Below are 12,170 nucleotides of genomic sequence, written 5' to 3'. Positions count from 1 at the left end.
CTCTTCTTCTTTTCCATTTCTCTTTCAGACCTGCATCATTTTTCACATGGACCATGGTAGTAGCTTGCTATTTGGCCATAGTTTTGTCCCCTCTTAAGTCATTTATATTAAGTGACAATATCACCATAGTTAGAATCCTTCAAAAGCTCCCCATCACTAATAGAATCAATTTTTTCTCAGCAAAATAATCTAGGCTATCTCTGCTTCTTCATCCCATCGTTGACTATCCTCTGACCAGCCCATCTTGGTCTAGTAATACTGATCTGCCTCTACGTCCCTAATCATACCAGGCTGTTTCCTATCTCTCTGTCTGCCCTCCCTTTCTTCTTCACTATGTTAATCCCTACTCTATTCAAGGAAGTCTTTCCCTGAAGCCCAAACTGGCTTATAATTCCCTCTCCCATTCTCCCAGGGAATCCTATACATCCAAAATCACAGCCTCTACTTTATTATATTAAAATGTTTCCTTCAGAAAACCAGTGCAGTAAATCTAGTTCAGTAGCTGACTTCTGTTTCTCACTCAGAGATCAGATTTATGTCACCTCTCAGAAAGGCCATCTCTGATCATCTCATACTCCCACCTGGTTCACCCTTTTTTTTTTCTTTCACTTATCACTTCATGGTTTATTTAAATGTTTGTGTATAGTTTGTCTCTCCACTAGAATATGAACTCTGAGAGCTGAGACTTTTTCTGCCTTGTTCATCCCTGTATCTCCACTGCCTGGAAAAGTGCTTGGTATATAGTAGGCCTTTAATTAATATGCATTTTTCAAAACTGAATTTAATGAATGGAGAATGGATGGATGGATGGATATATTGATGAATAGATGGGCATGTAGTAAGAGGTCAATAAATTAGTCAAGACTGAATAAACCTATCCATATTAGATAAGCAGTATATAGGCCAATAATGGTAGTAGGTCAATTTTTTAACACCTGTAAAGGGACACAGGCCACCATAATACCTCAATATTTACTTCTGTGACTCACTGCCACAGACTGTTGTCTACTATTTTAAGGTATCCCAATTTGTGAAAGCTCTGTCATATCCTAAGTACCACTAGTAATATTCTACACGTTTCCTTCATGTTAATTTTCCTATCTTCTATCCTAGTATGTTTATACACACATCCCCATATAAAAACACAGAAGAAAAAGAAATTCAGAATCAACTTTTAAAGAATTACTGAACTCTTCATTCTATCAACTGACATTATTTTCTATTTGTGCACAGAGCATTTGGCTTAAATTCTAGACTCATCTTTTATGAGTTTAACTTCTCTCCTCAAAGGTTTCCTCATTTATGAAATAGGTGTGATAATCTTTTTTCCTTGAAATATTATTTTGATTATGTGAGGAAACATATGTGGATTCATTTTTCAAACTTCAGAATGCTCATCTAATATTGTTTTTCAAGTATTATTTCATATCCTTCCCTCACTTATGGATAGCGATAGCAGTGTATATCTCCATATTATCTTTCTTTTAAGCATCTTATTGTTTGCTGCTTAAGGTCACTTAATCTTAGGTGTATAATCATTTGCATTCTGAATTGCAACTCCTTCATTAGTTTTTAATTGTTGCATTTAATAGGACATTGGGGAAGTGGATGGCACAGGCAAAAGGAAATTAGATTTTGAACCTTTTATTATGATGACATCAATTTGACTGTGGTCCAAATGATGAGTGAAGAAAAGCTAGTGTTGTGATAACTTTCCAGTGTGAAATAAAATGTAAGAGTTGGATTTGCTTATTAGTTTGCTGTTTAGGGAAAAAAAAAAACCCAACCCAATACCAATATTCAGCACTTATTTATTGAGCTCTTCTTGTGTACAAGCCAAGCCACTGTGAGCATCTAAGCATGCAGCAGTGTAAGATCTGGTGCCTTCTCCACAGGAGCTAAAAGGCCAGGATCACCTCATCTCTAAAGAGAGAAATGCAAGTGGACTTGTAGAACCAAGCTCATTATTCACAATTTATAGTCACAAAGGCAAAGCACTGTTTACCTTTCCTTACCTCACAGCTGGTGAATTAGGGGTCACCATAACCACAATTTTTAAAATGAGAAAAATTGAGGACCACTCAATTTTTAAGGAATTAAGCTGATACCTCACAGACTCATGCTTTGGTCAAGAACCCCCCAGAGTCATGTTCCCTCTGCTGGGCTTTAGTGATCAGCAAGGTAAAGTATAGTATGTAAGTGAATGTTACAAAACTTTATTTTTTTAAAAATTGTGGAATTGAGGACTGAGAAAAGAAATATTCATCAGTTTGACATCACAACAATGAGATAGCTCATGTGAAAATATTTTGTAAGCTGTGAAGCCCTATATAAGTATAACATGTCAAATTTTTTAAAATTATATTTTATTTGAATGAATGACTGTTGAGGGCATGACAAAGATTGGGAGCCTTATGGCGGAGTAAAAAATTGAAAATATATTTTTTAAATTGCTCATTGGTGTTTGGCCTATATGATAATGCAACTGTTCACAGCCATTGTGTTTGTTGATATAGTAGCTAATAAGGGGAGGTTGGTAGGTTAAAAGTGCTGACAAAGTAGACATACTGAATAGTGTAGTTTGAGGTCTAATTTTGTTTAAAATGGTTACAAATTTGGTGAAGGTATCCAATTCAGCAGAAGGTTTTTAGAAGTAAGCAACTAAATGGTACACAGTTCTTTCTAAGGCTAAGCAGTTTAATTAATCAAAGCTGGCTCTCTAACTCTGCCATGCCACTGACTGGCCTACAATAAATGGCCTCCCTGCCTGCTGCATTTTTCCATCCAAACATTGTACAAATCAAGGACAGGCATCCTTGAGACTCTTTTTAATGGCAATATTCTCAAAAAGCCAGGCTCCTGCAGTTGCTTAAAATCAAAGAGCATCATGAAAGTTTCTTAGTGCTTTTATGAAATCTGTAAAGATCTTGAAGTTTGAAATGCAAAGCAAAGCAAGAGGCCAAAGACTCAACATTTGAGTTTTCAACATTAATTTTTTAGGAATGTGAAAATCAGTTTATTATTGGTGGCTTCTAATACTGCTATTCTAAAAACAAATGGCTTCTTAATTTAATGACTTCAAAGTGATATAGTGCACCTTTATAAAGTGCTAAAGAGTTCTAGATACAATTCTTTAGAAAAGATCTTACTACCTAAATTTAACTTATCAAGTGAATGATTTGTCAACTGTCAATCACAGAGATGCAATTTTTGCTATATTAATGTCATCTTTACTAATAACAACTGATTAAGATGATTACTTATCCACACATTTTTGTTTTTATAAAAAGTGTTAAAGGTTCTAAATTCATTGGGGAAATGTTAGTAAGTAATGTGCTTAGAACTACTTATTATCTGAGCTTGGAATAGAAAAAAGAAACATGTTTACACCTAGTGAAAAAAATGGTTACCAGTGAGAAACATCTTAGTAACTTTTTAAAATATTATAGTCCAATGGTAAAGTTCTTCCTTTCATATTTGCAATCTCAATCTGAGTGTAAACATTTAATTACTGACAATCATTAGACTTCAATAGTAATTAAAATCTAAAATATGCTTGGTAGCAATCACTGATCAAGTTGACTTATATACACTAACATTTAATAACAGCAGTATGCTTCTTTCATATTTTCAGGAATTCTAGTATGTTATTATAGTGTATTTTATAATAGAATTATCATATTTATTTTACAAATCTAATTTTGCAGTAAGTTGAATGTAGTATATGAAATGTTAATGAAATTAAGAAAACTAAGTATTACTTTTCATTATATCATATTATTTTTTCTGAATTTTCAAAACTGAATTCACAATAAATGTACTTTCTGGTGAAATTTTAGGAAATAATTAAGAAATTCGAATTTATATGATATATGGTACATATATAATTTTTAGATTGATTTATCTTCATTTCTAATCTTAAAATCTAAACACATTTGGTATCCGAGAGCATATTATTTGAGTATATTATGCTTTAATCTTAGTATTTAAAATTTTTATTAGGAAATTTATCTTGAATTTCCAAGTTGCAAATTTAAAGAACAATAAAAGAAAAAAGCTAAAATGTCTGTGTAGAATCCCAATTGGTAGAGTTGTGGATTTCAAAATATAAATATTTTAATATCTTGATTTACTGAGTGGTATTTATACTGCTCTATATAATGTCTGAGTGCTTACCTGCTTACTCTATAAAAATAATTTGTCTACATATTTCCTGTTACTTATAACATATCACAAGTTATTATTATAATAATTTTAAATGTTGACAGATTTACACATTGCCCTTTTTGTGGAAACATGACTGACAGTGGTTATAAAAATTTAACTTAAAAAATTTATAGAAGTGAGAAATGCTAAGTCAGTATGAAAATGATTTTGATACAAACCTCAGACGTAGGCTAGTCAAGAAATAATGGATCAACAGATATTTATTGAGGAATTATGATTTGTGGGGCATGCTAATGGGAATATAAAATATGAGAGAGACCTTTTAAGGACATTACACTTTTCTTAATGTGATCAGCAAAGGATAACAGTACATAACGCAGAATCGCAGTGCAGAAGGGACATGTCTGTTCAGGTGCCACATTCAAAGCAAAGGAAGAAGAGAGTGGCATGAGAGCAAGAATTATTTCCTTCATGTAGTGATCAGTAACAAATCTGTCAATTCCGAGGGGCTTGAATGGCATGATGGTCCACGTTGAAATCGCTTTAAAAATATCTCCCATCAAATCTAACAGCCATATTTTGATATGGATTATTTCTAATACATTCAATTTTTTTTTCCTCATTTGTTCCCAGAATGCTCGGGCCCATTGGGAATTGAAGGTGGAATCATTTCAAATCAGCAAATCACGGCTTCATCTACCCACCGAGCTCTTTTTGGACTCCAGAAATGGTATCCCTACTATGCACGTCTTAATAAGAAGGGGATTATAAATGCCTGGACAGCTGCAGAAAATGACAGATGGCCATGGATTCAGGTAACAGATGGGATGGAACAAGGTTACTCGCAGGGAATGACCAGAGTCATTTCACAAAGAAGATAGTGAGGGTCCAAAGTGTGACTTTTCTTCATGGTCACAGAGGAAAGGATGATTTAGCTAGAGTCCAAATGGACTGTAAACTCTGAAACTGTGGGAAACATGCACATTCCATTGGAAAGTGTGTTAAGGGGGTTAAAAATGTTTAAATTCTTGGGTTATATCACAATCTTAAGGTACATATCAAAGAGGGAGGTTTTTACATACGCCATGTGTTCCTTAGTACTGTGTTAACATTTAGTAGCAACTTTTGATACTTCAAGAGTATAAAAATTGTGTCTTTTCCTTCTCTGTCTTAAGTAGTTCCATATGTGCAAATACAGAATATGCAATGGATTATGATAATACCTCAAATGTCTTAGCACCCTCTTTCACTAGCTGAGTGTGTTTCAATTCATACTCTATTATTTATTAGCATCAGTCAGCTATTTTTTAAAAAACATGAGAAAACAATGCCATACCAAGAGACTAAGTGATTTCCCAAAGATGTGATGGAGGGTACTAATGCCTGCCTCTTATATTTTATCTACTTAAATACTTTTTGAGCCCTTAGCTGAAGTGAGACAGGAAACTACCTATTTGGAGACAGAAAAGGTAATCAAACCATGATTTCTGTGAAAGATTATACCTCTGTTGGTGGGGAGCATGTTAACAACATCTAATAAGTCATTGATGTGTGCTGAAGAGAGGGAAAATCCAGTATACACTGGGGTCAGAGGAGGAAGTAATTAATTATCAGGAGAAAGCCTCACTGGAAGATAGCTTTTAAGATAGGCCTTGGAATATGGCTTTCAGTAGAGACCAGATATCGAAGGAACAGCATGATCCAGGATGCTAGGTGAGAATCTGGGCAACGCCATGTAGAAAATCATGACTTGTGTTTAGGTTGCTAGAGGAATGCGTTCAGATTTAGTGTGCGAGTTCAGCACGCCATAGGGTTTAAGAATACCAAAAGGTTTTGGCTTTATTCCATTGGAATAGGGAGTTATTAGAGAATTTTGATTTGTTTAGGTAGCTGATCTGTTTTATCTGTTGACTACATAGTTTGAGTCCGAGGTAATGTTTAAGATAGGAATCCATGATGTGATGTTATAGCAGAAGATAGAGACTGCTTTATAGGCAGTTAATAGAAAGGGAAATTGATTTACGGCCAAGTAGTATGATTTCTGTAGTACTTTCAAAACAGGGCCAAAAGCTCCTTCAGATATATCTTTGCTCAGATTTCTTATGAATTTTTACATATCCTATATACATTTCTTTTATCTATATGGCTCCATGTGGTTGCCTGATATTCTTGTTTTGTTTTATGAATTTAATTTGCATGCATTTGCAGAAATTCCTTCTTAAGTTGCACATGATTTTTCTAATCTACAGCCACATGCACAAAGAAAATTCCAGAGAGTGGAAATGGCACCTTTGTACAGTTTTGATCATAGACTAATGAAGTTCCAGTTAAGTTTTAAATAAACACAAAACGACAAAAAATGCTTGTATTCTATTTGCTAAAAATCATTCCAGAGACCATTCTTTAAGTTGACCTTATGAAATGTATTTATAGGATTGAGGTCATGATAAAACTTTAGAAATTATGATTCATAGCAGAAATTGTAGAGCAATTGAGAGATGATGTCACAAGTTTGCATCAGCGTTTCTATTTGACAAATTGTTTGTGAGCGTCAGTGATTTCCTATTTCAATAAACCATAAATGACACACTTTGGCAGTTTTTTTCTCTGAGAAACACCTTATGATTGTTTTATATCCTGATTTTTCATTTATTTTGTCACAGTTTATTGCCTACTTAACACTATGCAGAAGTCTTTCAGAGTGTGAATGAATTTTAAGTTATTTATCCCAGTGATTATAGGTAGAAATAACCTCAGTGAAACAGGACAGGGGTAGACTCTTAGAGGAACTTAGATTAAATATAACTTTATCAACCTAAGTAGAATAATTAAATACTTCTTTTAAGGGCAGTCTTTAAGTATTATTACTGTGGTTATTGTTATTTTTCTTTTGGTGTGAAGATGATAATGAACTCTTAGAGAAAAACAAGTAAAAGTAAAATAAAAGGGTTTATATTAGATGAGGAAATCTTGCATATGATGAGAGGAAAACTGAAAACTCACCATTGTTATTCAATACGTACTTCGTGATTGTGTTCAGAGTATTATGTTATTATATTCTCTAATAACATCTTATTTTCTAAGTTATTTTTCTAAAAAGAAAACATGTATCCCTTTCTTAAAGGAAAACCGTATCTAGGAGGCTCTGGGAAGTCTAATTATGTACCAAATATTCTTTGTTTGAGCATTAGTAATTTCCCTTATCATTTAATTCTTTTATTTATATTCAGTCCTTCAAATGAAACATTTGAGTACTTTACTTAAACTCACTTATAATGAGCACAGTATTCCCCTAATCTTTCAGGTGTATGAGACACATGCCCTAATTAGTATTCAATTTCATTTTCTTCCTTGTCTTGATGAAATGAAAATTGAAATGGCCATTTTTAAATTTACACACTCAGCATGCAATTATGGATAGTACCACAATATTCATAATTAGTTCTGAATTTAAGGGGTTAGTACAGTAAATTCAGTTAAACAAAAAGGGAGTTTTTTTTTCCTATTTTTTTTTTCAAGTTTTTCTGACCTTTATTTCCTCACCCAGATTTTTTTCCAAGTAATTAATAACCTTCAACACTAACTGGGTCATTAGTACCCTGGAATATCAATTTCCCTTTTGACTGATATGTCAGAAATAACAACTTTGCACAATTATGGAAATATGCCTTGTAATATATAAAAATTAAAAGCTTATCTAAACCTTCTGGGAAGGCTCACTGAATCAGATAAGCCAGGATGATTATTTATTATTTATTTTAAAAGATAAATATTTTCTATTCCTGTTATTTTTCTCTTCTTTTTTTTATAGCTACAAGTAGTTTTCATTTATTGTTTGTTTGGTTTTTTTTTTTAATTTCCAAGGTGATTTTATTTGTATATGTTCTTTCTGGGATGCATATACATTGGATTTCCAGGCATTTATTTATTCATCGATTCAACAAACATTTACTAAATGAGTGTCTACCCTGTGGTCTGTTCTCTACTGGGCACTAGAAAAAAGATAGTGTTTGCCTTCACAATGCTTTCAATCTAGAATATAGAAAAGTAAGTAAACATAATAGTATAACATGTGTAGCCTGGTCTTACATCATCTGCTAACCATTCTATTTGAACCATAATATTTTATTATATCCAAACAGTCTATTTTTAATAGAGCTTTTGTTAAACTAAAAACTATCTTGGCATATTTATAGAATATGAAAGGAGAGAAATTCCTATTACACTATATATTACATAGATATATTATTATATGCTGATCTATTTGATGGGTATATTAAGGCAAAGCCATAATCTTCCTTTGAAAGTTAATTTACCAGTAGTTGTTTCAGTGCTAGTATTTTATCACAGAAAAATAGATCTAGATCTTTCTATTTTAAATAATTCATTACCCTTTTAGAAAATGTGAATATGAACTTAATATGTTCCTTTTCTATATCCCACAGAGTTTAGTGGGCGGTGAGGGGGGTTAGTTATTTCTCAAACTTTAATGTGCCTAGGAATCACATAGGTCACTGGATAAAAATAAAAACTTCTGGATTGTCCCACAGACCTATTTATTGCAGGTCATCCTCAGACTGCCCTGTAAAAACAGGGCTCATCAGCTCATAAAGCCTGGTTTTGTAATGCTTGAGATACATTAAAAATAAATAAATAAAATGCAAAAAACACTTTTGCTTGATGATCTGAGCACTTTGTTGTTGGAACTGCAAGTAGTGATAACTGCATGGGTGGAAGGAGAGGAAACGACAGTGAAGAAAAATGAGGAAGAATAGTAGGAATTATGTGACCCGCAAAAAGTCTGTAAACTAGAGGGAGGCAGAAGCATGTTGTATATCCTAGTCAGAAGTGCGTCCCCCCTTTAGCAGCAATTCCTAAGTAGTCATTATTCATTAGTCATAAAGTCTTTAAGTATTTTCAACAGTTAGTGTTCTTAAATGGCTATTAGATTCTTCTTTGTTAGAAAAGTTTAAATACCCAAAAGCAAGACCATCTGACTTTTGCATTTTAAACAAAATAATAGTTAGTGTAGATACATGGGCCCAAAAGAGACTTATGTGAGCACAAGTTATGTTACAAGTTCACATTTCTGGAATATAAATTCCATATGTGGTGGGATTTTTTAAACTTTGTGAACTAGGTATTTAAAATGCTGCAGAAAATAGAGTAATCATGTATTTCATTTCAAAAGCCTATATATAATATGTTTGAAGACTTTTTTGGTACTTATAGGCACCTGGAGCTCCTTGAAACACAAAAACCGTTTTTAAAATCATAAAATTAAAAAGTTGATTTTTTTTTCCAGGTTGTCTTCTAGTTACAGAACCTGAATTGCACAGAATCAAATCTGTCTTTACTACTTCTTCATTCAAGTAGAATATGTTTTAGCCTGTTTTTTCATGAAAAAAGCTGCATTCTCAGATACACTCCCATTCATACTAAACATCTCTCTAAGGTTAATTACATCTAGACATTAATATATTGCTTCTAATCATCTGTTTAAAATAGTAATCTTGTATGGAAAATTACTATTTTCCTTTAAGTTGTTTATTAGAAGTGAGCTTCCACACATAGTTGTGTATCCTTTTAAAAAATGTTACTTTTTAATGTTTAAAAACAAAAAGGCACTTAGCATTAACTAAAAATGACATGATGCATCTTTACTGAAATATATTGATATAATATATTTATCAATATATTTATTGATAAATAAATATATTGATAATAAATATATTATATCAATATATAATATTGACAATAAATATAGTTAGTCTCTAATTACATTTATACTAATACTAGTGCATATTGCTTGCTTATTTGCTTTAATGGATGTGTTTTGGATCTTAACTTCAGATTCTTTGAGCTATGGAATAGATGACTAATCAGATAGCAATTGTTCTCTAATATAAAAGAAGCTGCATTGGGAATCTCTTCTCTTTCCTCTAAGCTGCTTCCTCTCTTTCAGCACCCAAGACCTCACTGACCTGGATTTCTTGCTGTTGCTCAACTTCACCTGGCTGGTTGCTGCTGTTGTGGTTAGACACATACACTTCATGGTTTTTCTATTGACCATCTACCAACCTTCTTTAGATTCAGCTCCTTTATTGTTTTTTCTATAAAGTGATTCCTGAAATTCCTGCTGTTTATCTCCAAAGCCATAAGTGACTACACTGTCCTTTTTTCCCACTCTGCCAACTATATATTTCAATCATAGCAACTAATATACTTAACATAAAAGGGTCTTTGTTTACCTTTCTCCTATATCACTTGAGAGTTAGTATTACACCTGATTTAAGTCTATTTCCATAGCACCTTGAATAAAAAAAGAACAAACTGTGTTGGATAGATGCAGATAATTGATAGAAGAAAAGAGATTATTGAACAAAATAGATGGGAGAGAGATAGTGATTGTTTTCACATGGTAATCATTCTGCACTGAGTGGTACTGAGAATGTCCAAACAACTTAGCTCATCTCTATGTTCAGCTGTTGTATACTTACATGTGAATTGTGCCCTCTAAGCATGATCCCATTGGTGCCATATGAGCTACAACTCTCCACAATGTAAGGAATTCCTCACGCATCTGGGCAGCAGAGGAATCAAGCTTTCTGTAATTCCAGTGGCCCATACTTTCCTCCGTAACCACTGCAAACCACTTTTATATGCAACGTTAGATGAGCGTGGGTAATATTTGTAAGGTGTTTGCCAGGAAGTCTGCTAATTAAACCCGGAGTGCCAAACACCAAAATTTTCATCTTCTCCTATCCTGGTTATGTTTTGTTCCAGAAATGTTAAAGAAAAAAAACGTCTATTTTAACTTCTTGCAAAATTTTTATAAGTTTGTTAGTATAATCACACCACCAGAGTTTGAAACTTTAGACATTACCGTTGTTAAAATAATCATATTATTTTAATGTCTCTCTTAGTCTCTCTCTAAGATTAACTTACCATAGAGAAACATTTGAAGTACTAGTATTTCCCAAGCTTACGCTATGTCATTTTTGCCCTTACAGAAATGTCAAAAAAATCCCAACTAAATGTATTAGTATTATTCATAAAATATAGAATATGAAGATTACAGGGAGTTGTTTTAACACAATTTTTAGCATCTATTAAACTGTTAGTAGATAATTCAGTAAAACACTCATATATAAAAGACTTTTTCATTATACATACTTGCTATACATTTTGGCCATGAGGAAAACATTTCCAACTTATCTCTGTATTTACAAAGGTTGAGATTTTAAATGTCTTGTGGTTCGTTTAGTTCCCAATGTCTCATGAATATTACCAGAGTGATTTTTTTTTTTTTTTTTTTTAGTTTATGATACTGGTAGATTGAAATGGAGATCATCTGAATTGATTGAAAATAACTCTCTGTCATGGAAAAAACAAAACATTCAAAGTTTAATATCTCTGGTTTTCCAATCTACCTTGATCACCTTCATGGCAAACTTACTCTGGTTCCCTCTTCAAATCGCTTCACGTGACCATCTGGGCAGCCTCTGGGCTATATATCCCAATTTATGGCACTTAGCACTAAAGGAGACAGAACCCTAAGTTCCTATCATCTTTCAGAGTTTCTAGTAACTTTTCTCCGATGTTACCAAATGCGCTCGTGAACGTGAGTCTGCCATGCCTGTGGGTCCAGCTTCAATCCAAGGTGTTAACCGTGCTTATGAGACCTGCCCATGGGAGATTTTGCTTATGAGTCCGTGTCAGCTACTGCCTCAAATGCAACAGTTCATTCTGAAAGGGCTGCAGCAGCACCTCCTGCAAGGGCAGAGGAGGTCTACTGGCAGCCTGTCCTGAGTCCTTAGGTGGGGTAGAAAGGCCGAGAAGCAAGGGGAAAAGTGAGAGTCTGAGCTAAAGGTTTGATTGTCTCTTTATGTTTATCGTCTGGGAACTAGTGGGATTACTATTTGGACTGAGCTGAAGGAAACCCTTATTTCCACTGCAGACACTGAACAAATTTATTCTGCCCCAAGGCCTCACTGAAAACC

At 33.5% G+C, this 12,170-nt stretch overlaps 1 protein-coding gene across 2 annotated transcripts in view; it reads left to right on the top strand.

Moving 5' to 3' along the window:
- The window catches only part of EDIL3 (EGF like repeats and discoidin domains 3), a 443,986-nt gene that overhangs the window by 279,449 nt on the left and 152,367 nt on the right, over positions 1-12,170 (top strand). For both annotated transcript variants that reach the window (XM_060093127.1, XM_060093128.1), the window contains one exon: positions 4,801-4,982. In XM_060093127.1, the coding sequence (XP_059949110.1) occupies positions 4,801-4,982 (182 nt within the window). The remainder of the gene's footprint in view (positions 1-4,800; positions 4,983-12,170) is intronic.

Source organism: Mesoplodon densirostris, chromosome 3 (assembly GCF_025265405.1).
Source record: "Mesoplodon densirostris isolate mMesDen1 chromosome 3, mMesDen1 primary haplotype, whole genome shotgun sequence".
Taxonomy (NCBI): Eukaryota; Metazoa; Chordata; class Mammalia; order Artiodactyla; family Ziphiidae; genus Mesoplodon; species Mesoplodon densirostris.
Note: the sequence above shows the minus strand (reverse complement) of the source record. Positions and strands in the feature narration are given on the sequence as shown.